This window comes from Misgurnus anguillicaudatus, chromosome 23, assembly GCF_027580225.2.
Source record: "Misgurnus anguillicaudatus chromosome 23, ASM2758022v2, whole genome shotgun sequence".
NCBI lineage: Eukaryota > Metazoa > Chordata > Actinopteri > Cypriniformes > Cobitidae > Misgurnus > Misgurnus anguillicaudatus.
Window position 1 is genome coordinate 19,117,764 of NC_073359.2, and position 27,375 is coordinate 19,145,138.

At 38.0% G+C, this 27,375-nt stretch overlaps 1 protein-coding gene across 3 annotated transcripts; it reads right to left on the reverse strand.

Annotated features, from left to right (window-relative positions):
* Positions 1 to 513: 513 nt before the first annotated feature.
* Positions 514 to 21,254, reverse strand: LOC129453969 (granzyme E-like). 3 transcript variants are annotated; one of them, XM_073861722.1, is made up of 5 exons: positions 20,983 to 21,254; positions 20,670 to 20,826; positions 20,199 to 20,328; positions 19,618 to 19,845; positions 514 to 777 (listed from the first exon to the last, which is right to left on the reverse strand). In XM_073861722.1, the coding sequence occupies exons 1-5, from the start codon at positions 21,035 to 21,037 to the stop codon at positions 625 to 627; spliced, it is 723 nt and encodes a 240-aa protein (XP_073717823.1). In that variant the 5' UTR covers positions 21,038 to 21,254; the 3' UTR covers positions 514 to 624. The 3 variants fall into 3 exon arrangements, with proteins under 3 accessions (XP_073717823.1, XP_055074361.2, XP_073717824.1); XM_073861723.1 differs by lacking the exon at positions 514 to 777 and adding an exon at positions 19,251 to 19,529 and having other exon boundaries at positions 20,983 to 21,245; XM_055218386.2 differs by lacking the exon at positions 20,983 to 21,254 and having other exon boundaries at positions 20,670 to 20,901.
* Positions 21,255 to 27,375: the final 6,121 nt, after the last annotated feature.

A 27,375-nucleotide genomic window follows, 5' to 3' on the forward strand; every position in this document is an offset into this window, starting at 1 on the left:
TTGTAGCATTAAACCAATCAAATTCTGTTAATTTTACTTTTATGCCTAATTGTGCTTGCAGTTGCTCAGTCTTATAAAAGTATTGACCAGTAGCTGAAGGTTTTACTGAACCAAACTTAGCACATCAGCTGGTTTCTTTCTCTTTCAGCTGCATAGTATATATTTAAGAGATAGTTTCAGTGGTTTGTGCAAAAAAGCTGTTGAAAATAATTGTGTAAAATCTTATTTCAGACCTTTTAATGAAAATGTAAACTCTCGAGAATCCTTCAGCAGGACCTATACATTAAAATTGGGTTGTGTTGCTAAAAGAGTCTTGTATAAACTCTGGAGCTAATAAATCGTTTATTAATCTTTGGAATATTTCTGCAGTTATTTTAATAAGTGATATAAACTTTTACCACAAGGTTAAAGAGATGACCTGTATGAAGAAGATTTGTAATACCACTAAAACATATAGGTTGTAATTGCGGAAAACATTTTAACAAACTTATGAAATGATAAAAATGTGCCTTTATTTCAATCTAGTACATTCAATTGCAGATGAAGAGCTTTCATAAATCAAACATGCTCTAATATCAAACATGTTGAGTTTATTCAGGTTTGCCTTCCATGGTTTGTGATGCTTTAAAGAAATCCATTCATGATTTTATGAATCCATGGAAGGTAGTGAGAAATGTTAGTATACATTGTAAGGTAGCTTGTAGACTCATTCATTTTGTAGTAAGACACAATGCCCTGTGGGACATTTCCACAAATAAGTGGACCGCCAGAGTCTCCCTATAAGAGAAATTGTGTTTCAGTAGGCCATATACTATTAAAATCTGACAGTTAACATACTGTAAGTGAAATCTTATGAAATAAATACCCGTGCTGGCCCGGCTTCTTCCTTAGTGCATAAAGTGTGAGGTGTGGCACAATTTTCAGAGTCTAAAAGAGTCAAGTTCACTTCTCTCAGGACGCTTGACGGAGTCCATTTATTGTATTCCTGCCAGCCCCAACCCATTGCCATGCAGTTGCTTGGGATTTTCTCTTTATTCGTTTCTGGCAGGGCAATGATGTTCACCATCTTGTTTAAAGTTGCTGGAGTTTTAAGCTGAATAGGAAGACATGTAAAGATGCTTAAGTTGCAAAAGCTGCTAAATGCCACCTCCATAAAAAAAAGAAATAATGATATTTTCTAAATGTTCACGACACATATTATACATTCATCAAATACTATATCTTCAAATCTGCTTAATCCTCAGGCCATTCAGAAATACAGGCTTGTTGTCAGAATCCTTTAAGAGTGCAGTGTTGAGTAAGTTACTCAAAAAAAGTAATTAATTACTAGTTACTAATTACATCTTCAATCATGTAATTAGATTACTTTACAAATTACTTTCTCCAAAAAGTATTTAATTACTTATTACTAATTACTTTCTAAATCCTATTTAGTACATGATACAAGGATAGGCTTGAAATGGCTCGAATAAATAATATATAAAAATACATCAATTATTCTGGTCCCACTTTAGGGTCCAATTCTCTCTATTAACTAACTATTAACTACTTTTGCCTCAATGTACTCCAACAACTAATACTAAAGAAGTTAAAATTTTAAGTATTGGTAGAAATGGGGAGGGTTAAGGATGTAGAATAAGGTTTTGCAGAATCAGGCATTAATATGTGCTATTAAGTATTAATAAACAGCCAGCATCTCATTAATATTAATGCTAATAATCAACCAGTTAATAGTGAGAATTGTAAACTTAAACCATGTTAAATCCACTTTTGTATTATAGTATATATAATTGTTTAGAGTCCATACACAGTATTTAGTTACATCAGAAGTAACTGTAATTAGATTACAAGAAAAATAAGAGTAATCCCTTACTTTACTTTTTTAAAGGAAAAGTAATTTAATTACAGTAACTAATTACTTAGTAACTAGTTACACCCAACACTGAAGAGTGTGATAAAAATTCTCATTTACAAGACAACATGTCAGGCGCACTGAGAGGGTTTTGCATTTGAACTCTTTATATGTTTTTTTAAAAGTAATAAATTGCACATACAAATGCATAATCAAAATGATTAGTTATTGCTAAAATACATTTTGAAGATAAAGACAAAGCTTTAGTAGCATGATGTCATCACCTGGCTTTTTGTCCACATAACCTTTATGTTGAAAGGCATCGACCTCTATACCCTCAGGTAAATGATTTGTGTCATTAACACCCAAATACGCCATGAGGTGACTAAAGCAAACAAAATAAACTAAATGTTAAAACATTTCCACTATTTCAACCCTACAGTAAAGATTTACACAATTAGTTTGACAATATTTTGGTTGCTTCTTGCATATGTACAAATATCATTCACTATTTTATTAGCATATAAGTGTATATAGTTGAATCATAGTCAGTAAATGTTAAATACACCTGAAAATGCGTTGATTATAAAGTTTTTGTTATCAATATCACATTTTAATGATATTGTACACATAAAAGAAAAATCAGCTACAACTAGTTAGTTATATTGATGTATAGACAAAGTTTGTGTTTTGATGTCAATGATAGTATATTATTTTACTCACTTTCTTTTGCAGTGGGCAGCCGTCATCACAAAATCTTCCCTTACCAGAAATCCACCACATGCTGAATGTGTGTGTTTGTCACGAATGTAGACCATGTATGGGCGGCTGTGTGGAATGGACACCTCACCACCAACGATACCATGATCCATGCCGACACCTAAAAAGAAATTGACCAAACCTCTGGTGATGTTTTTTATTTGTGTTAATGCCTGAAGCATTGTTAAATGTGGTAATAAGACCATTTGCATCGGTAAAGACAGATTCACTGTATTTTCTCCTAAACTAAGTACTTATTATGAAATTATTTAAACGGTTATGAAAAACTGTCTGCTGTTATTAGTGTAGTCTGATATAAAGTCATTACCTGGGGTGCAGGAGTGCACCATTAGCAGTGTAGTTATAAACCAAAAGATGCTCATTGTAGTCACTGTTCAGTCCAGCGATGTGTAAACCACAGTGAAGTCGTCTTCTACTTTAATACAGAGTCAAGGGACTCAGACCAGGAAGATAAAGATGGAAATTTAACCATGCACTGAATTCAGATCAGTTTATCTAATTTAACACCTTTGAAAAGTGATGATCATCAGCGTTAACCACACTTGATGATAAGACCAAACATACAGAGGCAGATCCAAATGCAAAAGGTCAGGATCAGAATCAGAAATATCAGCGGTCAGGCAAAGGTGTGTTGAGAACCAGGCAGAAGATCAAGGGCGGACTGCATGCAAACTGAATCCAGAAACAGGCAGGGGGTCACTAGGCAGAGAGTAGCAATAGCAAGGGTCACAGACACAGGCAGTGAAGTAGGAGTTACTCCCGCCCCACCTAGCAGTCAGCTACTGGGTTCAGTGCTGATTGAGGGCGACACGTCGCTTCCGTTCTCAGGTTGTGGTGTGTCTCTAATCTGCTGCCCCGTGTAGTGCGACGATAAGACCTATATGTTGGCTGTGTCTGTATGTACTCTGTCCTGAGTTGGGACGAGTTCCTGATTGGGTCCGTAAAGGCTCTGGCATCCAATCTTTTTCACATTGGCGTGGTTGGGGTGCATGGCTTCGAGCAAGCTTCACTGGGGCCGCTCTTCACTGTTCTATACAGTCAGGGACGGAACCATCAACAGACGGGACTGGGATTCAGACCGCGACCACATCAAGCTTTTGACACAGGGCGAGGACACAAGTACTCGGACATGTGCGGGTAACAGTGACAAAAATACGAAATGTCAATAGGGTTTTTTACCACACATTTGCATGGCGCGTCAATCGTTTAACGTCACAATGCGCTCAGTGGAATCTACCGATGGGTTTAACTTGACCAAAACTTGATTTGGTCGCAGTCTGGAGCCCAATCCCATCCAGGGACAACTCCGGCCCTGACTGCACAGAACCGCACCGTGAGAACAGTAAAGAGCAGCCCCAGATACCCACCCAAACCCATGCACCCCAACCAAACCACTAGGCCTATTTTCCGTAAAATCTGCACCTCTTTGTGGCTTTAATTTCATAATGATCCTTAAGGGGATCGCACACCGGCCGCGCAGCTCAGCGCCACTCACATAGTTTAACATTAAATAACATCATATTTGTCCCAAATCATTAACGATAAACATTGGCTGCTAACGTATATTTTACATTTTGAAGTAGACGCTATCTGAAGAAGCTCGCGCTATTTAACGTGCACTTCCGGTTTACAATACCTCCGAGTTGTCCTAGGCATCATTTTCGTCATCAAGAGGTCCGCGTGAAGGCCAAAATTTGAGACCGCGCGTACAGTGCGCGTACAGTCCGCATACAATAGCGCATGCGCGTGAAAATATTTAGACAGGACAATTCACTACAAACAATTATACAAAGGAAATAGACAGCATTTGCACACACACTATCGTTTTTCTTCTTTAATTTTTATTTCTTCCAAGAACAGAAAGCTGTGGAGCATGTTTGTTACCATAATGTTTGATTCCTGTTCTTTGTTGTCTTGCTGTTTGTTCTAAACTGTGTTTGCAATGGTGGTTTCTTTTCTTCACCTATCCCAATGTTTTAATGTACTGTAAATGTCACCACATCAGTGTTGCACTGACGGCCTGGTAGAGTAATAATTTGAATAAGAAATCATTTGTATTGCGTACAGTGTCGAACGAGTATACTTGGAAAGCTGTGCGGACGTGGAAAAACGGTATGCCCCGGCCTTTAGGTGGACATTTTGCAAATATTACAGGTAGGCCTAATACATTAATAAAAGATATATTAATACTATATTCTAAAACATAAAAGATGAGGGAAGCATGGTGTTTTAAGAGATTAGTTCATAGTTAATAGTTATAGTTTATTAGCTTTTTAACTGTATACTTTGTAATGCATTGTAAGTCGCTTTGGATAAAAGCCTCAATATTTTCATGAAAATAACAGTATTTAACCTGTATTTAAATACATTTTACATCATATGAGACTCTTAACCTAATGCACGGTTTCTAAATTGATGCTTAGATCAAGGACCCTAATTTCAAGTACTGTAGTTGGGTCGTGCAACACTTATCTAAATATCTAAATGCCAGGCAAATTGTAATTTCAAGCCCTGTGATTTACATAATTAACATATTAACATATTAACATAATTTACAAGTTCCTGTTATATAAAAGTGCTCACTTCGGTTGATGTCTTCGTTGGAAACTGTAACGGGACAGGCTGCATCTCTGTTGTCATCCTCTCTGACTTGGGGTGTGAGAGGCGGATGGAGTGGACGAGGGCACAATCATATTTCAAAGGAAACTTGAGTGTTTTAGGGTATATTTGCATTTATTCACATTATGCAATTGGCAATTAGCTGTTGTCTGTTAGTACTGGGTCAGTCAGAAGACATCAGATTGAAGGGAAATTGCTTGCAAGAAGCCCCTGTAAAGCACCACCGTTGAAAAAAGCATGTGCAAAATCATGTCTACGTTGTTGGTGTTTTAAGCCGTCAACGGAGCCTTTAAGGCAGCACTGCCTGTAAGGCACTCCCCGCCCCTGAGCGTTTCAGCCAATTACAGCACTAGCGCTAGATATCAAGCCTTCCGCCAGCTTCTGGCAGTTCAAGCAAACCATTGGTCAGGTGAGTACCGCAGATATGGTAAGATAGGAATGTGACTGTTTTTTAATTCAGCTCGAAATGTTTTGAGCGCTTAAGTGACGCGTTTCCACGTGTCCGTGGCATGACTTTCTTTTTCGTGCCAGTTTCACATATTGGTTACTCATTTCGTTTTCCTTTTTTCAAACCATTGAGGGCTTAGTCAAACGGGTTGGCGTGTATGGTCAGGTTGTGGTGAGATTGTGGCTTTAGAGATCGAGGTTAGGTCATGTCAAGGGTTTATGCACTGAGTTACGAGAAAGGACCAACCTCAGGAGATGGAAGGGCTGAGGAACAGTGTGGCATAGGGTCACTCAATTGACCATCCCACAGAGTCTCATCGGTGCCTCAAGGATGCATTAAAGGTGGAATACGTAGAATTTTAAACCACTAGATTGCGCCAAAACACAATAACATCAAATGACGTTGTTTAATGACGTTCTGAAGCAGCGTGGAATTATGGGATTTGTAGTCTTTAACTCAACCGCTGATGGCCATCAATCAGACGTGAACGAGAAATCACGTTGACGGATAAGGTAATCAAGTCTTATAAATGTTGCGTTTGATGACATCGTTTATTTCATTATGTAAGTTTATATGTGAGGTTCAAAATGAAATTGTTAGTCATAGATGTTACAGTATTAGTCCAAATTCGATGTTTAACACAGCACAGAATTTAGTTTTCAACTTACAATCTACAATGATTTTTCACATAATGTATTGACAGTATAAATCTTATTGTGAAGTGTCTTAGAATTACCATTTATATTGCTGTACAATACCTCTTGATGTGCATATCATCCACGGGAAGACGCACTGATTACAGTTTACACACTAATGTTGTGATCAATATAATAGCATACGTTTTTTGAAGGGTTATGAATCAAAACAACTCACCCATCACGTAAAACACAAGCAGGATCAGAATCTCGGTCTAGTTAAATGTTGTCGCGAAGCTCTCTCCATCCAGATAATGCAACACCAAACTGATCCTCATTTTTTCTTTCGTTTTGTTCCAAACTCTTCTTGGGTCGTTTGGTTGGCCCGTACGCTTACGGGAGCTGTCTTTGCTGACACAACCAGCGGCAGACGGTAAATAGAGTTATCCATAAGTCCATAAGCAAGCGCGTAGCCCGACAGGCAGTAACGCATAGTTCCGCATTTGTCCACGACACTGGCTGCGTCCGAAAACTCAAGGCAGTGACTTGTTGCCTCGCTGCCTCATGAGGCAATTACTTCGGAGGCATAAAGGCAGCTCAGAAAAAGGCTCACACTTCAAAGGCAGCGTGTTTGAAATATAAACAGAGAGCGCCTTTGTGATAACTTATCACATATTTGAAAACTACAATACTAATTTCTCGCTAGAAATGCAATTAAAATGTGTAAAAAGTGAAAATATACCTTCATTTATACAAAATTTGTGCTCCAGTCACTTCCTTGGCCGGCATTTAATTTTTTCGAACTCAACCACTGTTGTCATGTGGTTTTTACGTCAGTAAAGGCGGTGACAAAGGGTCACATGGATATTAACGTCATTGATAGGAGACTGCACTGCCCCGTGTGAATGTTTTGAATGGCAATTTTCTCACGATTTACAAGTAGTTTTTACAACATTACAGATATTGATAGTAATCAGCTGGACAAAATATCTGGCCTAGTGGTTTTTGGAATGCAAATATCTTACAAATTGCACCTTTAAGTGATATCAACATCAAGTCCTATACAACAGACCACAGGGTGATGGTGGTTGCCTGCTGTGAACATTTGTATTACAATAGACCATGTAGGTTCTCCATAGGTAATGATTGACTTGAATGCCGTGTAATAAGCTGAATAACGTACAGCCAGACAGTTGTTATAACACAGGGTGATACAACACCCCTCTGCTTCTTGTCAGGCTCTTGATCAATCTGTCAGGGTTTATTCTGCGATAACAACCATAGGCCATTTATAGCATAACATTTTACTCACTCTCATTTGCAGTGGGCAGCTGTCATCACAACTCTTCTCTTACTAAACCACATCATGCTGAATGTTTTTTAAGTCATGACTAGACTATATATGGGACTCTATATGGAATAGATACTCTAATGCCATCAATACCATGATCCATGGCAACAAACTGAAGAGGAATTTGCGCTAAATATGGTGTCTTAAGGACATAGCATGCACAAGCATTATCTGAGCAAGAGCATAACCAATTCATATGAGAAAACTGTGCTGTATATTGTAGTTTGAAAAACTTGCATGTTGAGAACATTGAGGTAAACTCAGCTTGTTTAAATTCATAGTCCTTCTGCATGAGGATTGGAAAGTGTTGGCTACTTCCTTTTTAGCTGCATGCTATAGATTTATGAGATAGTTGAAGTTTCTTTCTAATGTTTGGTTAATGTGGTTGATGCAAAAGGTGCTGTGAATCATTGTGTAAAATCTTACTTCAGACCTTTCATGGAAATTAAAACACTTAAAAAATCCAAGAATATTTCACTAAAGATTCAGCAGGACCTCTAGATTGAAGTTAGGTTTTCTTGCTAAAAGAGTCTTATAACTAATAAATAGTTTAAAGGGGCAATAAGTAGGATTTACCATCATCTAGTGGTGGAATTGTATTTTGCATTCAAATGAACATTGCTCTCTAGCGCCTCCCCTTTCCAAATGCATGTTGCAACTTTACAGCATGATCATTTATTAAAACATGTTGTTTGTTTGATGCCATTTTTCCTGTTATATCAATGGTAAATACTTTTACCACAAGTTAAAAGAGGTGAGCTGCGGTAGCGTAAAGATTTGTAAAATCACAAAAGCATGTAGGTTGTTGCAGCAGAAATGATTTTAACTTCTGAAGTGATAAGGATTTGCCTTTATTTCAATTCAGTTGCAGATAAATCAGACATGCTTTAATATCAACATGTTGAGGTGATCCAACTTTGCCTTCCATGGTTTGTGTTGCTTTAAAGAAATTCTTTCATGATTTCATGAATCCATGGAAGGTAGTGAAAGATTTTAACATACTCATTTGTTGCATTGGCTTATTGGCTGCAGTGTAGTGCGGTGATAAGGCCTATATTCTGGCTGTATGTACGGTGCATGGGTTTTTTATTAAGGTCCACTGGGGTTGCTCTTTGCTGTTCTCACAGTGTGGTTCTATACGGTCAGGGCCGGATTATCTATAGACAGGATTAGGCGAGTGCCCTTGGGTACCAGGCAATGGGGGGCACCAAGGGCTCCTGTTGTGAGAGCCAGAATGTCTCTCATCTGGCACTATCTGGACTACATTACCCATCATCCCTTGCACTACCAGTTCCTTACCACACCTGTTTCCTGTTTGTAATCACCTGGACTATTTAATCCATTCACACACACACTCACACTGCGAAGTCTTGTTAGCCTTGTCTACATTTCTTAGCATTCATCCTGTTACTCTATTCTGTCTATTCTGTTTATCGTGTTTGTGATTGGTCTTTGCCTGCCCTGACCCACGGCTGGTTATTGACTACTGATTTTGGATTACCCTTCAATAAAACCAGCATTTGGATCTAACCGGTTTCACGTTCATTACAGCTCCAGACTGCGACCAAATCGAAACCGTGACAAAAATACAAAATGCGCGATCAGGTTTTTACCGTACATTTTCATGACAAATGATAAAGGTCTTAGACATCAGTGCCCAGTAAAGGAAAACAGGATATAAGAAGAAGAGAAAATGTGTAAAAAAAATACATATTAGTCCCTTTCACACATACAGTCTTTACTGGTAATTTACTGGTAAATTGCAGTTAACATGTCATGTGTGAACAGAACCTTTCCGGTAAATCAGGGCTCCCAATTTACCAGTAAGACAGGTTGTAAGATTAACGGTAATTTACCGGTAAGCGCTGTGTGTGAATGAAAAATATAGCATTACCGGCATTTAGAACGGATGACGTCAGACCGCGCTGACAGATCGGGTGGGCCAATCAGAAAGTTTTTTATTAAGCGGTGTGTAATAGGAGTCTGGGCGGGGGGATGGCTGAGTAACGCGAGACCTCACGAGACCCGGTGCGTGATTCAAAATGGCGGCTCCCGCCTGCTAGCTTCCAAACAACTTTCACACAACTTTCAAGCAACTCCCGTAAAAATACAGAAATCAAACTTTTTTTTTCATCGTCCATCCACATTACTATCATTTCGTCTTTTTTTTTCCCTCCACATCAAAAACCGGATTAACACTATACAACCTGGATCATCTCGAGGATTACATCGACGGGCACTACAACACATTCTGCTGCACCATGAACAAGGACAAAAATAAAGGTAACATCCCAATCTCCAAGAGACCTCGTCCAGATTCACCTATCACCCCAAGTACAACTCCATCCACATCACCAAAACCGCCATGCTGCACTGATGTAAGCGACATTTTGCTCTCAATAGAAAATAAACTCACCGCACTCGACAATAGGATTGCAATAATAGAAGTCATACACAAAGAATTCCAGGAACTACGGCACAGCTTAGAATTCAGCCAAGAACAGATAGATACACTCACTAAAGAAAATAACTTCCTGAAGGACTCGGTTCACGAACTCACTGCTCAACTCACTTCTGTCGTCACCGAAAATAAAACCATTAAAGAAAATATTTTGGACTTACAATCACGCAGCATGAGGGACAACTTGGTTTTCACAGGCATCCCGGAACAAACTCCAGACGACCCCGAAAAATCAGTTAAGGACTTTATGATAAAACAACTCAAACTACCAGCGGAAACCGTACAGAGCATCACCTTTCACCGTGTTCACCGCATCAGATCCAAAATCATCAACAACCGTCCACGAGCGATCATCGCGAAATTCGAGCACTACAAACATAAAGAACTGGTTCAGAAACAGGGCAGACAACTCAAAGGAACAAACTACGGACTCAATGAACAATATCCAAAGGACATTCTCGAACGCCGGAAACAACTCTTCCCAATCAGAAAACAAAAAATAAACGAAGGAAAAAAGGCAATCATTACAGTGGACAAATTATACATAAATGGACAACTATATCGCGATAAGGACATTACTCCCTGGCTTTTTTGAACACTCTACTTAAATCCGTAAGTCAATAACTATCATAACCAAACTAAACGCATTCACTATTTTCTCTATTTTTTTCTATTAGATGTGCTTTTACCTTTGCACCCAGGTCTCGATCCCCCCGTACCATATTCCACTATATGCTTGCATTTCATGGTTTCTGTTTTGTTGTTGCTGTTCTGTGGTGTATATTCTGTCAGTTGTATTTATGTATCTTTGTTAGTCGGTCAACAACATTGCATTGTTATGCACACATACACTACACCCACTCGAATACATATACTCACATCTATACATGTACAGTATTAACAGGCTTACACATTAATATACATATATGTCTATTTTTCATCAAAACATGTCATCTATCACTTTTGTAACCTGGAACATTCGTGGAATTGGCTCTCAGACAAAGAAGGTTAAAGTTTTTAATCATTTAAAAGAACTACAAGCTGACATATGTCTACTGCAAGAAACTCATCTATCAGAATCCGATTATAACAAAATTAAATCATCAAATTACCCGCACTTATTCTCTGCTCACTACAACACAAAACAAAGAGGTGTTTGCATTTTAATAGGCAAAAAAGTCTCTTTTGTTCATAATACCACCATCGCAGACCCTGAAGGACGTTTCATTATCATAAACATCTCCATTAATAATAGCCCAGTCACAATTGGCAATGTATATGGCCCAAATACAGATGACCCATCCTTTTTCCAGACATTTTTCTCTTCACTTTCAAATTTTTCTAATTGTCCAGTCATAATCGCAGGCGATTTCAATACAGTTCTAGATCCAACAATAGATAGATGTAACAGCTTAGGCAATAAACGAATTTGGAAATCTGCAGAAACCATAAAACAGTTCATGAGTGATTTTGGTCTTGGCGATAGTTGGCGTCTACAGCACCCCAATACTAAAGAATATTCATTTTACTCATCAGTACACCACTCATATTCCCACATTGACTTTTTTCTCACTACTAATTCTATCATATCACATATTTCTGAATCAAAGATCCATTCAATAATCATAAGTGATCATGCCCCGGTAACATTGAAATGGAACACAACTCGTCAATATAAACCAACTACTAGATGGCGATTTAACACATCTCTTTTAAAGGACAATGATTTTGACAGTTTTTTTAAAAGAGAGTGGGCATGCTTTCTGGAGATGAATGACTCCCCGGAAACATCTCCATCTCTTCTGTGGGAAACAGGGAAAGCAGTACTAAGAGGAAAAATTATTTCATTCTCCGTTTACAAAAAAAGGAAAGAAAAGGCTCAACAAACAGAACTGGAACAAAAAATCAAACTGCTAGAAGACATAAACATAAATAATCCAACAGAAGAAACACAGGATTCACTAAGAAAATATAAACTCAAATTGAATGAATTAATAAATAAACATACACAATTCCTAATTCATAGATTAAGACAGGAAAACTTCCACCATAGTAATAAATCCGGTAAATATTTGGCAAATCAAATCAAACAAAATAAAGAAAAAGCAACAATCCCAGTGATTGTGGATGCAGCAGGGAAACCTACCAACTCACCAGAAGAAATAAATCAAATCTTTCAAAATTTTTACAGTAAATTATACTCCTCTGAAAAAGACCCAGATCAAAAAGACATTGACTCATTTCTTAACCATATCAACTTGCCTCAACTCAGTAACCATCAAATAAATTCTCTTGAATTACCTTTAACAGAACAAGAACTTTCTAATGCCCTCAAACTCATGCCAAACAATAAAGCACCAGGCCCCGATGGATTCCATGCTGAGTTCTTCAAACACTTTTGGTCCATTTTATCACCACTCTTCATCCGTATGATTACTGAATCAAAAGAAAAATCAAAACTCCCAGATAGAATGAACACAGCCACAATTTCACTCCTTCTTAAACCAAATAAAGACCCAACATTACCGTCAAGCTACCGTCCAATTTCACTAATCAATGTGGACATTAAAATCATTGCGAAAGCACTCGCACATAGAATAGAAAAAGTCACACCATCAATAATACATCCAGATCAAACCGGTTTTATCAAAGGCAGACTTTCATCGAACAACACACGCAGACTTTTTAACCTAATGCATTATTCATCAACACAAAAAAACAAAACAATCATAGTTACTCTCGATGCAGAAAAGGCTTTCGATAGGGTCAACTGGAAATTCCTGTTTTCCACATTAGAGAGATTTGGTTTTGGAGAGTCATTCATTAATTGGATTAAAATTCTATATACATCACCTTCAGCCACTGTCATCACCAATGGACTAACATCACATATCTTCACACTGCATCGTGGGACCAGACAAGGATGCCCACTCTCCCCCTCATTATTTACCATTTTCATTGAGCCATTAGCAACAGCTATCCGTCAAAACAGCTACATCAAAGGTATTCAAACACTAAATATGCATCATAAAATTAGTCTTTACGCTGATGATATATTACTATATTTACAAGACCCGTCATCCTCATTACAAGAAACGATTAAAGTCATCGATACATTTTCAAATATCTCTGAATACTCGATCAACTGGAGCAAATCTTCAATACTTTCATTACATCCCAACAGCTTGGATGTGACATCCCAAACACCACCAATTCATTTGTGCTCCAATCACATCACATACTTAGGCATTAATGTTTCCCCCAGACTGTCAGAGCTGTTTGGACTTAACTTTACTCAATTACTTAAAACAATAAATGATGACCTTCAGCGTTGGATGAACTTACCTCTATCTATTATGGGCAGAATATCAGTAATTAAAATGACAATACTCCCTAAATTAAACTATTTATTCACAATGACTCCAACAATACCCACCCTCACCTGGTTTAAATCTTTAGATTCAACCATCACTAAATTCTACTGGAAAAATAAGACCCCACGAATCAAATTGACTACCCTACAAAAACCAAAAACACAAGGAGGACTAGAAGCACCAAATTTCTACCACTACTTTTTGGATAATCAGCTCCAAATTATATATAAATGGTTTCATCCTAACCCATCAGAAAGCACGTGGCAAGATATTGAACAGTCAATTTGTAAGGACATTAACATTTCAGAATTACCCTTCTTTAATCAAACAATCAGAAAGCATCACTGTTTTAAAACACCAACAATAGCCGCAGCTCTGACAGCCTGGTGGAAATTTCACCAAATCACAAACACTCCTCTTGCACCATCTAAATACACCCCGATTTGGAATAACCCAGACTTTACAGTTAACAGGAAGCCACTCAATTTACAAACATGGGTAGATAAGGGCATCACACAACTTCAGCACATCTTTCTTAATAACAAACTGGCACCATTCTCACACTTGGTCCAGAAATATGGCATTGGAAGTAATTGTTTTTTAGAATATTTACAAGTCAAATCATCTATTCAATCAAAAATCGACACTCAGACAATTAATTTAGACCTTTCCCCTCCAATCTTTGAATTAATTAATATATCCTCCCCCAAAAAGCTACTTTCCAAATTGTATAAATTAATATCCAAATCAGACAACACATTAAGCCTACCCAGTGCTAAATGGGAATCAGATTTATCTATTGCTCCCAATGCCGATTTCTGGACACAAATCTGCAAAAATATATACTCCATGACAAAAAATGCCAACTTACAACTCATACAGTATAAAGTACTTCATAGGTATCATCTAACTGGACGGAAATTATTTAAAATGGGCTTCACTTCGGAAACATGCTCACATTGCAAACAAAACACCCCAGACGCTTATTTACACGCTATTTGGCATTGCACCTCGGTTAAAAAATTTTGGGAAAACATTACTGACTCACTATCCAACCTTCTGGGATGTCACATCCCGCTGTCTCCATCCCTCTGTATATTAGGTGACATATCTATAATTAATCTAAACAATATAAACACTCAATTACTCCTAGTGGCCCTAACTATCGCCAAGAAAACTATCCTCATGAACTGGAAATCAAGGAACACCATACACATTACAACTTGGAAAAATTTATTAATAGAGTACATCGCCATGGAAAACTTGTCTATCTCAACACAAAACAATACATCAGAATTACACCCCTCTTGGTCATCTCTCCTTAACTTCCAACCGTCTTAAATCTACTGACCTTTTTTGTCTGAAGCCATCCCCAATGACACACTATCAATAGTCATACATGAGTGAGGGGAGGGGGTCAGGAAGAGATAGAACCTTTGAATAATATCAAATATATATAAAATACTTTTAATAATATACTTAAATCTCTCTCTCTCTCTCTCTCACTCTCTCTCTCACTCACTCTCTCTTTCTCACCCAATATTGGCTATGGCATATCAATCCCTGCACTGTGCGAACGTTATTATTTGTAGGTGGGTGTGTTGTGGGGCCGGGGACCCTGGGCTTTCGCGCCATAGCTTGTCCTCTCGACCGGCATTTCTTGTCTCCGGCCGATGCATCACATGTCTCGCGGTTTTAATGCATCACATTAGACAAGGTGCGCACACACACACACATTCATTTGAAGCTTTAAAAATAATAAAAATTAAGCACACACGAAAAAAAATATATAAAAAATACTAATAAATAAATTAAAATACAACACATATAGGGTAAGCGAGGCTTGGGCGTGGCGGCCTCGGATTTGCACCGGGTTGGTTCCATGCTGCACGCCTTGCTTTTTTAATGCACTGCACTCTAGTTGACACAAACAAATGCTTGAACATAATAATGAAAGGGGAAAAAAAAAAACAACGTAGACAGGGAAGACGGGGCATGTGTATGGGTCGGCCTGGGGATGGATTTTGGGTCCCTGGGCCCCGCAGCACCTCACCTTGATAGCTCGTTGTAACATGACAGTGGTGGGGATCTAACCTATGCCATAGCCATGAGGGGGGTCAGAGGCAGTTTTATAACACCTTATTATTAATATCTGTATTAATATTATCATTAATATATCATTATTAATATCCTTATCAAATATTATCATTATTACTATTATTAATATTATTATTACTATTATCATATATTATAACTACTAGTATCATTACTACTATTGGATGTATCAATATTACTATTATTTTGATTATTTATTTATTTTTTTTAAATATTATTATTGTTATTATCTCTACTATTATTTATAATCCTCTTCCTGATCCTCCCTCTAAGTCCAGATGAAATTTGTATATTTATTAATTAATTTGTTTATTATTTCTATTACTACTATCTGCCATTTCATATTAATAGATTTTTCATTATTATTAATATTGATACTATTATTATTATTATTATTATTGCTATTATCAATTTCCTTATCCATTTTGTTTATTTATTTATTTATTTACTCCTAATTATGTCTGTTATACTTCTGCTCCTTTATTCAACAATTTCAACTGTCATATCTATTATAGTTACACACACACACACACACACACACACACACACACACACACACACACACACACACACACACACACACACACACACACACACTCTACTGGCTGTTATGTTATGTGTTTTGTTGGTCTTTGTACTTGTATTTTTTTCTCATCTGTAAATATTGTATGTACTCAGCGCGCCGCCATGTTTGTTTACATTGCGTGCATGGTGCACTGTAGGATTTATTGCGTTCTGTAAAAAAGGGGGAGTGGCGCTTATCGCATATTGGGAAAAAAGGGAGAAAAGATGACAGAATATCACGGCGGGTACTGGATTTTGCGTAAAATTAAGAATTTACTTTTAACTACTGACCTGATATAATACTGATTTTGGCAGTAACTCATTTTTTTCAAAAATGCCGTTTATCGCGTTTTGGAACCAAACTCTTCATATATTAAATGTAATAATCAATAGTTTTTTAAAGGATTCAAGTGTTACTGATAAAGTTAAACAAAAATGATTAAATAATTTTCACCTCGCGCATTGTTTGGATTGATACATCACTTACAGTCAGTGGTGTAGTCACCAGTGTTGGGTGTAACTAGTTACTAAGTAATTAGTTACTGTAATTTAATTACTTTTCCCTTGAAAAAGTAAAGTAAGGGATTACTCGTATTTTTCTTGTAATCGAATTACAGTTACTTCTGATGTAACTAAATACTGTGTATGGACTGTAAAACAATTATGTATGTAAGCAATAAGGTACGAGAGGCTGTGCTGTATCGTGAATAAGTAACGGCTGAAGGGCGTTGTTAGGCACGACGCGAAACGTTACTTATTCACGATACAGCACTTGCCTCGAGTACCTTATTGCTTTTATAAAACGGTTACTACACAATATTAAAGTAAAAAAAATATTAGTGCAACTTTCATGAAGTTAAATCAATAAAAAGCATTCCTTCCGCTAGAAAAAATAGTGCCTGACTGCGAACAACAACATGAAAGCTCAAATAAAAACAACAAACTGTTCTCAGACTTTGTCTCATTATATGTTTATGTGTTGCTAAGGGTGTTGCTAAGGGCGCAGTGATATTTAATAGAACCGTTGGGTGAAGCGGTCATAGCAGTGTTTTACCGTGAATAAAGCACACCTATTGACCAATCAGAATCAAGGATTGGAACTAACCGTTTTATAAACTTTAATAAATAGTGGATTAAACATTTAACTCTCACTATTAACTGGTTGATTATTAGCATTAATATTACTGAGATGTTGACTGTTTATTAGTAGGCCTACTTAAATAACAATTAATGCCTGATTCTGCAAAACCTCCTTCTACATCCTTAACCCTCCCCATTTCTACAAATACTTAAAATAAACAACTACTTTAGTATTAATAAGCAGTAGTTGGAGTATATTGAGGCAAAAGTAGTTAATAGTTAGTTAATAGAGAGAATTGGACCCTAAAGTGGGACCAGAATAATTGATGTACTTTTATATATTGTTTCTTCGAGCCATTTCAAGCCTATCCTTCTATCATGTACTAAATAGGATTTAGAAAGTAATTAGTAATAAGTAATTAAATACTTTTTGGAGAGAGTAATTTGTAAAGTAATTTAATTACATGATTGAAGATGTAATTAGTAACTAGAAATTAATTAATTTTTTGAGTAACTTACCCAACACTGGTAGTCACACAAGTAAAAAAACGGATCCAACTGTCAAAATGGATCGAAAATTACATATCCGCAGACGGTTGACACCTCACGCAGCCCCTTTGCGACTCTAATGAATGACTTCCTGTTTATTGACCATCGTTTGTTGTGTGCAGTGGAAAGTGAGCAGCTGTCACCACAAATCTTCTCTTACATGCTGAAAGTTTTTTAAGTTCTGACTGTTGACCATATATGGGCGGCTGTGTAGAATAGATCCTCTAATGCCATCAATACCATGATCCATGCCAACAACTAAAGAAGAATTTGTAAAATGTTTGCTGAATATGATGTAATATTTAGCCTATCTGGTCTTAATTGATGCAAGGACAAAACATGCACAAGAATTTTCTGAGCAAGAGCAAAACCAATTCATATGACAACACTGTGCTGTATATTGTTTGGAAATTCCCCTTTAAATGGTTTCCGCCTAAACTTAAGCTTTTAATCATGAAGCTTTTCAGCACCACCTTTCCTCATTAATTTGTCCAATAGGCATCATACTAACATGAATATAAAGCTAAAGTAGTCAGCATAAACTGAATTCAGATCAGTTTATTTAATATCTAACAGCATTTAAGAGGAAGTGTTGAATATCAACTATTGCTGATCCATCCTAGTGCTCTGATAGAGATCAGGTGTTTTTTTCAGCCGATGAGGTTTACAGTGAACTTTTAGTCATGTGAAACTGAACCTTTTCACCGTGCTGACATGCTTTTATGCATTGGTGCTGTTTCATGGTTGTGATGGTGAGATGCTGGTAGCATTAAATCAATTAAATTCTGTTCATTTTACTTTTATGGCTAATTGTGCTTGCAGTTGCTCAGTCTCATAAAAGTATTGACCAGTAGCTGAAGGTTTTACTGAACCAAACTTAGCACATCAGCTGGTTTAGATGTGTAGATGCAAAAAGTGTCTCCTCTGTGTGGGAAAACTTGCATGTTGAGAACATCGAGGTAAACTCAGGTTGTTTAAATTCATTGTCTTGCTGCATGAGGATTGGAAAGTGTTGGCTACTTTCTCTTTCAGCTGGATGAAATGTTTGGTAATATGGTTTGTGCAAAAAAGCTGATGAAAACAATTGTGTAAAATCTTATTTCAGACCTTTCAACCCAAATGAAAACTCTCAATAGAATGAATCTTCATTAAAGATTCAGCAGGACCTCTAGATTGAAGTTGGGTTTTGTTGCTAAAAGAGTCTTGTATAAACTCTGGAGCTGATAAATAGTTTAAGCTTTGGAGTCAATACTTTACTACATTATTAAAAGTTTATGCTATATTTCTCCAGTTATTTTAATAAGTGGTATAAACTTTTACCTCAAAGTAAAATAGATGACCTGTATAGTGTGAAGAAGATTTGTAATACCACTAAAACATGTAGGTTGTAGTTGCGAAAATAATTTTAACAGACTCATAAAGTGATAAAGATTTGCCTTTATTTCAATCTAATAGATTCAATTACAGATGAAGAGCTTTCATAAATCAAACATGCTCTAATATCAAACATTTTGATATTATACAGGTTTGCCTTCCATGGTTTGTGATGCTTCAAAGAAATCCATTCATGGTTTCCTGAATCCATGGAAGGTAGTGAGAGATTTTAACATACTTTGAAAGGTAGCTTGTAGACTTCACTATGTAGGAAGACACGATGCCCTGTGGGACATTTCCACAAATAAGTGGACCGCCAGAGTCCCCCTATAAGAGAAATTGTGCTTCAGTAAGTCATAAATATACCATTAAAATTCTGACAGTTAACATGAGTAAAAGCTTATAAAATGAATACCCGTGCTGGCCCGACTGTTCCCTCAGTGCATAAAATCTGAGGTGCGCCACAATTTTCAGCGTCTAAAAGAGTCAAGTTCACTTCTTTCAGGACTCTTGATGCAGACTTCTCATTGTATTCCTGCCATCCCCAACCCATAACCATGCAGTTGCTTGATATTTTCTCTTTATTAGTTTCTGGCAGGTCAATGATATTCACAGTCTTGTTCAGAGTTGCTGGGGTTTTAAGCTAAATGGGAAGACATGTAAAGATGCTTAAGTTGCAAAAACTGCTAAACGCCACTTCCTTAACAAAAGAAATAATTATGTTATCCGAATGCTCTCGACACATATTATACGTATTCATCAGAAACTTTATCTTCAAATCTGCTTAATCCTCAGGCCATTCAGAAATACAGGCTTGTTGTCAGAATCCTTTAAGAGTCTGATAAAAATGTTCATTTACATGCAACATGTCAGGCGCACTGAGAGGGTTTTGCATTTGAACTCTTTATATGTTTTTTAAAAAAGTAATAAATTGCACAAATGCATAATCAAAATGATAAGTTGCTGCTAAAATACATTTTGAAGACAAAAACGAACCTTTAGTAGCATGATGTCATCACATGTCTTGTTTATTTGGAGTGCAAAATTTGGATGCGGAAAGGCATCGACTTCTATACCCTCGGGTAAATGATTTGTGTCATTAACACCCAAATACACCATGAGATGACTAAAGCAAACAAAAAACTAAATGGTAAAAGAATGCCACTATTTCAACCCTACAGTAAATTAGTTTGACAATATTTTGGTTGCTTCTTGCATATGTACAAATATCATTCACTATTTTATTAGCATATAAGTGTATATAGTTGAATCATAGTCAGTAAATATTAAATACACCTGAAAATGCGTTGATTAAAAAGTTTCTGTTATCAATATCACATTTCAATGATATTGTACACATAATAGATAAAGCTTTTTATTTTACAACTAAAGTTTAATGCTTAGTTATATTGATGTATAGACAAAGTTTGTGTTTTGATGTCACTGATAGTACATCATTTTACTCACTCTCTTTTGCAGTGGGCAGCCGTCATCACAAAATCTTCCCTTACCAGAAATCCACCACATGCTGAATGTGTTTGTGTGTCACGAATGTAGACCATGTATGGGTGGCTGTGTGGAATGGACACCTTACCGCCAACGATACCATGATCCATGCCGACACCTAAAGAGAGATTGACATGTTTCTGTTACTGCAAGCCAATTTGCATGGGGGAAAACAGATTCACTGTTTTTCCTCCTATTACTTATTATGAAACTATTTAAACAATTATGAGAAACTGTCTACTGTTATTAGTGTAGTCTGATATGAAGTCATTACCTGGGGTGCAGGAGTGCAGCAGTAGCAGTGTGGTTATAAACCAAAAGATGTTCATTGTAGTCACTGTTCAGTCAAGCGACAGGTGAAGTTGTCTTCTGTTTGAAATACAGAGTCAAGGGACTCATACCAGCAAGATAAAACTAGAAATTTCCCCATGCACTGAATTTATATCAGTTTATCTAATATATCAGCAAAGGAAATGTTGCTCGTCAACTTTTGCTGATTTATCACAATGTAACCACATTTAGGGGATAACATCAAAATACATGCTTTGGAAAAACATCTTTTGGTTTTACCTTTGTGTTTGTATGTTGTAGGCATCATACTGTAGGCACAGATAAATTTGGTGTGAAACCACTTTATGCACACATCAGACAAAATTTTCTTCGTTTGGGAGATGCGTTGTCATGGTTACGCACCTGGCCCAAAGTTAACCTCCGGTCTGTTTTTCTTGATTGGTTTTGCGAGACACTAAACTTACCTCTGAACAAATACCTTAAAAATGAAAATGTTTTGGTTTCCTATAGAAAAGGGGGACAGGGAGCATGGATCACCGCTGTGCGAAGAGAGGTTTGGCAGCTAGGCAAGAATTCAAAAACCTGTAGCTAACATTATATAGATTAATTTTACACAGTAACGTTAGCTCAGTGTAGTAGTTGATACGCTTTAGCTATGATTTGAACTAACGTAATTTAATTAATAATAATTTACTTTCAAAGGGTCTATGTTGTTTTCCTTTCGAGGGAACTCAACGCTGTGTCATGGAAATTACATTTTGGGGAGCGCCATGCAACGCATAAATAATGTGTCAAATTAGATCGATATATAGACGTCGGTGGATGATGTTACTGTGACGTTGGGTCCTGAGGCTATAAATAGGAATTAAACACTAGGTCAAACAGAGAACATTCTATGTGAATGTGTCTTGCACTTCTGTCTGACCACGCTGTCTAAAATTGTTCAAGTTGGTTTGTGTTCAGTTAGTAACATTAAAACGAAGGCTAGTAGCAGCAAGTAGAAAGGATATAAGCCGGGATAATCGAGCAGATGCCTTTGTTTCCTATCGATATGGAAAGAACCCTGGTTTGTGAATTAGGGTCTGATGTTAGGGGCCCAGTGTCACAGGAGTGACAACAGATACTTCCCTCACAGGCTGAGGAATGGTGATGGAAGGCAGCGCAGCCAGGGAAAATCGCTATGGGAAAATCGCCATCCCGATTAGCATATAAATTGTCTGGAGATGTTAGCAGTATTTTGAGCTCTCAAACACTTTCTCCCAGTCCTCAGAGGTCATCATGTCTTACTGATAATGGACAATACGTTTGGGGAATGAGGCCTGGGGAATGGAAACTTATTCCCATTTATTTGGAAAAAGTTTGGTAGAGCGGAGGTTGACAGATTTGCGTCTTGGGAGACGACCCATTACACACTGTGGTTTTCCCTTACACATTTAACCCTGTTGGGTCTGGACACTATGGTACAGACATGGCCGAGGCAACATCTGTATGCTTTCCCCTTATCACTCTAGTCCTGGGAGTTCTAGGGAGAGTTTGCCAGGAAGGGATCAGTCTCATTTTAGTAGCCCCATAATGGCCAGCCCGAGTGTGGTTGTCGGACCTTCTAGCTCTCCTGGCAGGTCAGCCATGGGAGATTCCCCTTAGGAGGGACCTTCTAACTCAGGGAGGGGGGACAATATATCACCTCCGCTCAGAGCTTTGAAAAATGTGGGAATATCCTCTAAAGGGGATCAGTTTATAAAGCAGGGTCTCTCAACCGAGACATACTTAATTTTGGAGCTCCTTCCACAGAAAACTTTATTAAAAAGTGGAGACTATTCCCTTCATGGTCTACAGATCCAGTTAACTTCCCAGTGGCTTTAGCTCTTGAGTATTTACAAGAAAAAAAAATTCTGGTCTATCTCAATCCACCATCGAAGTATACAGTACGCTGTTGTTAAACTTCTACTCAAGTCAAAGTTTCAGCATGGCACTCGGCAGTGGTCTTGGAAGGGATTTCTATGGCTTCCTTCGAACCTATTGATTCTTGTTCAGACAAACATTTGTCTTTGAAATTAGCCTTCTTATTAGCGCTTACTTCTCTAGGGAGTATTGGCAATCTGCAAACATTATTAGCTTCCCCTTCATGTCTGGAGTTTGCTCCAGGAAAAATTAAGGCTATTTTATACTTGAGACCAGTCTATATTCCCAAAGTTCCTAGCAATGTGGCTAGGACATTGGTTCTTCAGGCCTTTCATCCTCCTCTACATGAGTCAGCAGATCAACAGAGGCTACATATTCTATGCCTGTTAGGTTATTAGAAGAATATACAAGGAGATCTTTAATGTGGAGAAGATCCGACCAACTTTTGGTCTGTTTTGGTTCTCTGAGTAGAGGACGTCCAGCCTCTAAGAAGACAATCAGCAACTGGATTGTAGAGGCTAGGCTCTTGAAACCACTGAAAAACTGTAAAATGTGCGAGTAGAGCCCTGCACGGGCCTGAAATCTAGGCCCTGACCCGGCCCTGGCCCAAGATGCTTAAGCCCTAGCCCTGCCCTTGCCCGACAACTTATCAGAATTCTTTTAAATCTTCTCCATTAAGAATCTGTGACCACAGATATTAGTCACTGCATCACGTGCATATGTTTGTGAGTAGACATCTGTGCTGTTTGTTGTGACGTTTTTAATGAGAGAAATTCACAAACCATATCATATGTAAAACTTAGTGATCTCAATAGTCTCTGTTGCTACGTGACGCGACAATCATTTATTATTTCAAATCCGTTTACAATATAAAATATATATAGATATATATATAGGCCTATTGTGTTGTAAAACTGATTAAATTATCTTGATATACGCTAATTCATTATGAGAAGCCTTTTCTTATTACTGTTTCACGGTAGGCAGTAATATATGTATTTTATATTAAACTCTATGGTCGTGACAGCATATCTGTTAGTTCATGTTGGTCCATCTTAATTTGGAGTAACCCTTAAATAAAATATATAATATAGTTATACTAGTGACACGCACCGAACCGTGAGTAATTTAAACCAGTACACCCCTATTGTCTATATATAGACTAGAGATGCGCAGTTGGCGGTCACAGCCGCGGACTCCGCGGATAAACCGCGGATCGGGCGGATGACGTGACGAAAAATAATATTTTAAGTAAATTCGGGCGGGTGGCGGATTGACTGCTTGTTATTAGCTGTGTCCTTCTAAGCATGCAACCTTAAAAGGTGAGCACTCTGTCTTTCAAGGTGGCAGTCTCAGAAGTTCGCGAAGACAACTGAAATTAGACGGTCTAGCCTTCTGAGGACCCATTATTTGCGTCACCTGTTGCACGCGCCCCCAGTAGCGCCCACCGCGCCTGTCAGCAATAAACAGCGGAGACATTTCTGACTTATTAAAACAAATATGTAATCAGAAAAATATTAATTTATTTTAGAAAATATGACACATTGATGTAGATTAAACTATTCAACAGTATATCAAATAATCAACCTTAGAAATATACGCAACATAAACCGAATAATATTAACACAAAACATAACTTATAATACTAAAACAGTGACAATAAAAAGTTTTCTAATACACTTTTATTTAATAAAGGTTTTAATTGTTTGGGAAAGCCTCGGCTGTTAAGGATCCATTCGTTCTATCATTAACAGCGCGAAGAAATGAGGACGCATTTTGACATAGCTCTTATCAACGCCGGCGAAGGAGGTACGTGGCAAACGCAAAAAATGAGAATTAAAAACAAAGGAAATAGAAGGTCAGAAAAGGGTTGCCTGGAATAAGTTTTACAAAGTGGCAAATCAGGATGACACCAGTGCAGACTATGTAATTTGTGCGTTTAATTTAGGCTATTTATTTATTTATTTTTGTCCCATGTGCGCCGATCAGAGACTGAGTTCACTGCTGATATTCTAGAGCTCTAGTCTCGCGGCTGTCATCAGCAGCGGCTGTCATTAGCAGCGCCTTGCATCGCCCAGTCAGCGGATGGCGGGCGGGTGCGGTTTTGAAAACTGGTCAGAAACGTTGGTGCGGATGAATGGCGGACGGATGATGAGTTTTGTGATGCGGTTGCGGATGAAATAATAGCCCATCTGCGCATCTCTAATATAGACCTAGTTTGACACATCATTCAAGTGCCTTATGCTGCATAGCATTCCCCAAAATGTAATTTCCACGACACATAGTCAGGGCCGGAGTGGGACTCATTTTCAGCCCTGGAGCTTTAAGCCTTAGACCGGCCCACTGTAGTTCACGACTGACTATTAAAATAATATCATTAAATCATCCATAGTATATAAGTCTGCAGTAGTGCACTGTTCTCTGCAGCCTTGCAAATTCATTGTATTTTTCAAATATATCATTTTCAATTTATTGTAAATACAGTAGCCTAAACAATTGTGATTTTTGCCATATTTGTGCAGCCCTGCCATAAGACATTTTAATATTATTCAAGTAAACTTCTGAATTCTATTTTTCAAAAACTACCATAAGGGAACAAATGTGTTTGAGTGTTCCCCTATATTACTATTTCTAAAAATGTGGGTCTTGAGATTACCTGTTGGGTTGATAACGTTTGGAAACCCCTGATATCATATACAATAGCCTAAACAAGAATTATCAAGTATGCATTGGAAACAAATGGAAAAAATCTGTTTTATAATTTAGTACTTATTAGATCATGTCTATTGCCAAAAAACGTAGGCTAAGGTAGACCTACATTGTGTCAAAAAAAAGAAAACATCAAATGGAACTTACTTTTGAAACTTAGCATTTTTCAAATAAACTGATGAGTTTAGCATCAAATAGATTTTTCTTCCTCTTGCAATAAACAACGAATAATGACTATATAGACGAGTCATTGTTCCATCTGTGACTTGGATAAAAAAATGCGATTTGTATATCCTTTTCCTTTGAGGCCGTGTTTGAATCAATGTGCTCAAGTTTATTTTAAATATAGATGCGCGGCAAGCGCACTCGAATATAGACGCGTCTTAAACAAAACTCGCGTTCACAGGCGAGCGCTTTGAAAAGCAAAAGTTCAAAGTTCAAAGTTCAGTTTATTGCCATATAGTGTAAAACACAATTGGAATTTTTTACAGCCAGTCATGCATGGATGTAATGTGGCAAAAACGAGACATTTAGACAAAACAAAGATAAAACACATAATACACAATCATATGGAAGGTACTAAATGTAACACTAATACATATACTAATACTGAATAATAAAAGTAGGAGTATTAGAAACAATAAAGTGCAAACAGTGCATTCAGTCCTAAAGAGAAATTGAACAGTCATTAAGCAGCCTAGCGGCAGTGGGAAAAAAGCTCAGGCGATGCCGGGATTTAGCAGTTCTCGGGAGCCGAAGCCTTCTACCTGAAGGGAGCAGCTGAAGCAAGGGACAGCCTGGATGAGATGGGTCGGCCATAATCTTTCTTGCCCTTCTCACAGCCCAGATGTTATGAAGGGACTCCAAAGAAGGTAGAGAGGTGTTGATCACTGTTGAGACTCTTAGCCTTGTCCTTGGCTGCTGCAGCAGGGAACCATGTAATTATTGCTTGTGTGATGATAGATTCAATGATGGCAGAATAGAACCGGATTAATATTGGCCTGGGCAGCCTGAATTTTTTCAGCTGTCGCAGAAAAAACAACCGCTTGTGGGCCTTTTTCGTGAGGGCTGTGATGTTCTGACTCCATTTGAGATCACGAGAGATGGTCAGCCCAAGGAAACGGCAAGACCCCACAATGGTCACCGTGGTGTCCCCCAGCATGATGGGAAGGGGTGGAGCTGCATTCCTCCTAAAGTCCACCACCATCTCTACTGTTTTCAGAGCATTAAGCTCTAGGTTATACCTGCGACACCAGCCCTGCAACCGCTCGATCTCCCTCCTGTAAGCAGATTCATCCCCCCTAGATATGAGGCCCACCAGGGTGGTATCATCTGCAAACTTCAAGAGCTTGACCGAGTGGTGGAGAGAGGTACAACTGTTTGTATAAAGTGTAAACAGGGCGGGCGAAAGAACACAGCCTTGTGGGGAACCTGTATTGGTGGACCTAGAGCTGGAGATACACGACCCCAGCTTCACCCGCTGGGACCTGTTGGTGAGAAAGTCAGTTATCCATTTACAAGTGGGGACCGGTACCTGCAGCAGGGACAGCCGGTGCTCCAGGATAGAGGGGAGGATTGTATTGAAGGCCGAGCTGAAGTCCACAAACAGAATCCTGGCATAGTTTGTTGCAGTGTCAAGATGTTCTAAGACATAATGCAGAGCCATATTCACTGCGTCCTCCGTAGATCTATTGGCTCTGTAGGCGAACTGCAGGGGATCCAGTGCAGGATCTGTGATTGACTTCAAATGGGCCAGAACGAGGCG

Coding starts and splice junctions, on each gene's coding strand:
- LOC129453969 (XM_073861722.1), bottom strand. CDS start 21,037: ATGAACATCTTTTGGTTTATAACCACACTGCTACTGCTGCACTCCTGC. Junction 20,827..20,982: donor GCTGCACTCCTGCACCCCAG/GTAATGACTTCA, acceptor ATCTCTCTTTAG/GTGTCGGCATGGATCATGGT. Junction 19,846..20,198: donor ATGACATCATGCTACTAAAG/GTTCGTTTTTGT, acceptor CTTCCCATTTAG/CTTAAAACCCCAGCAACTCT.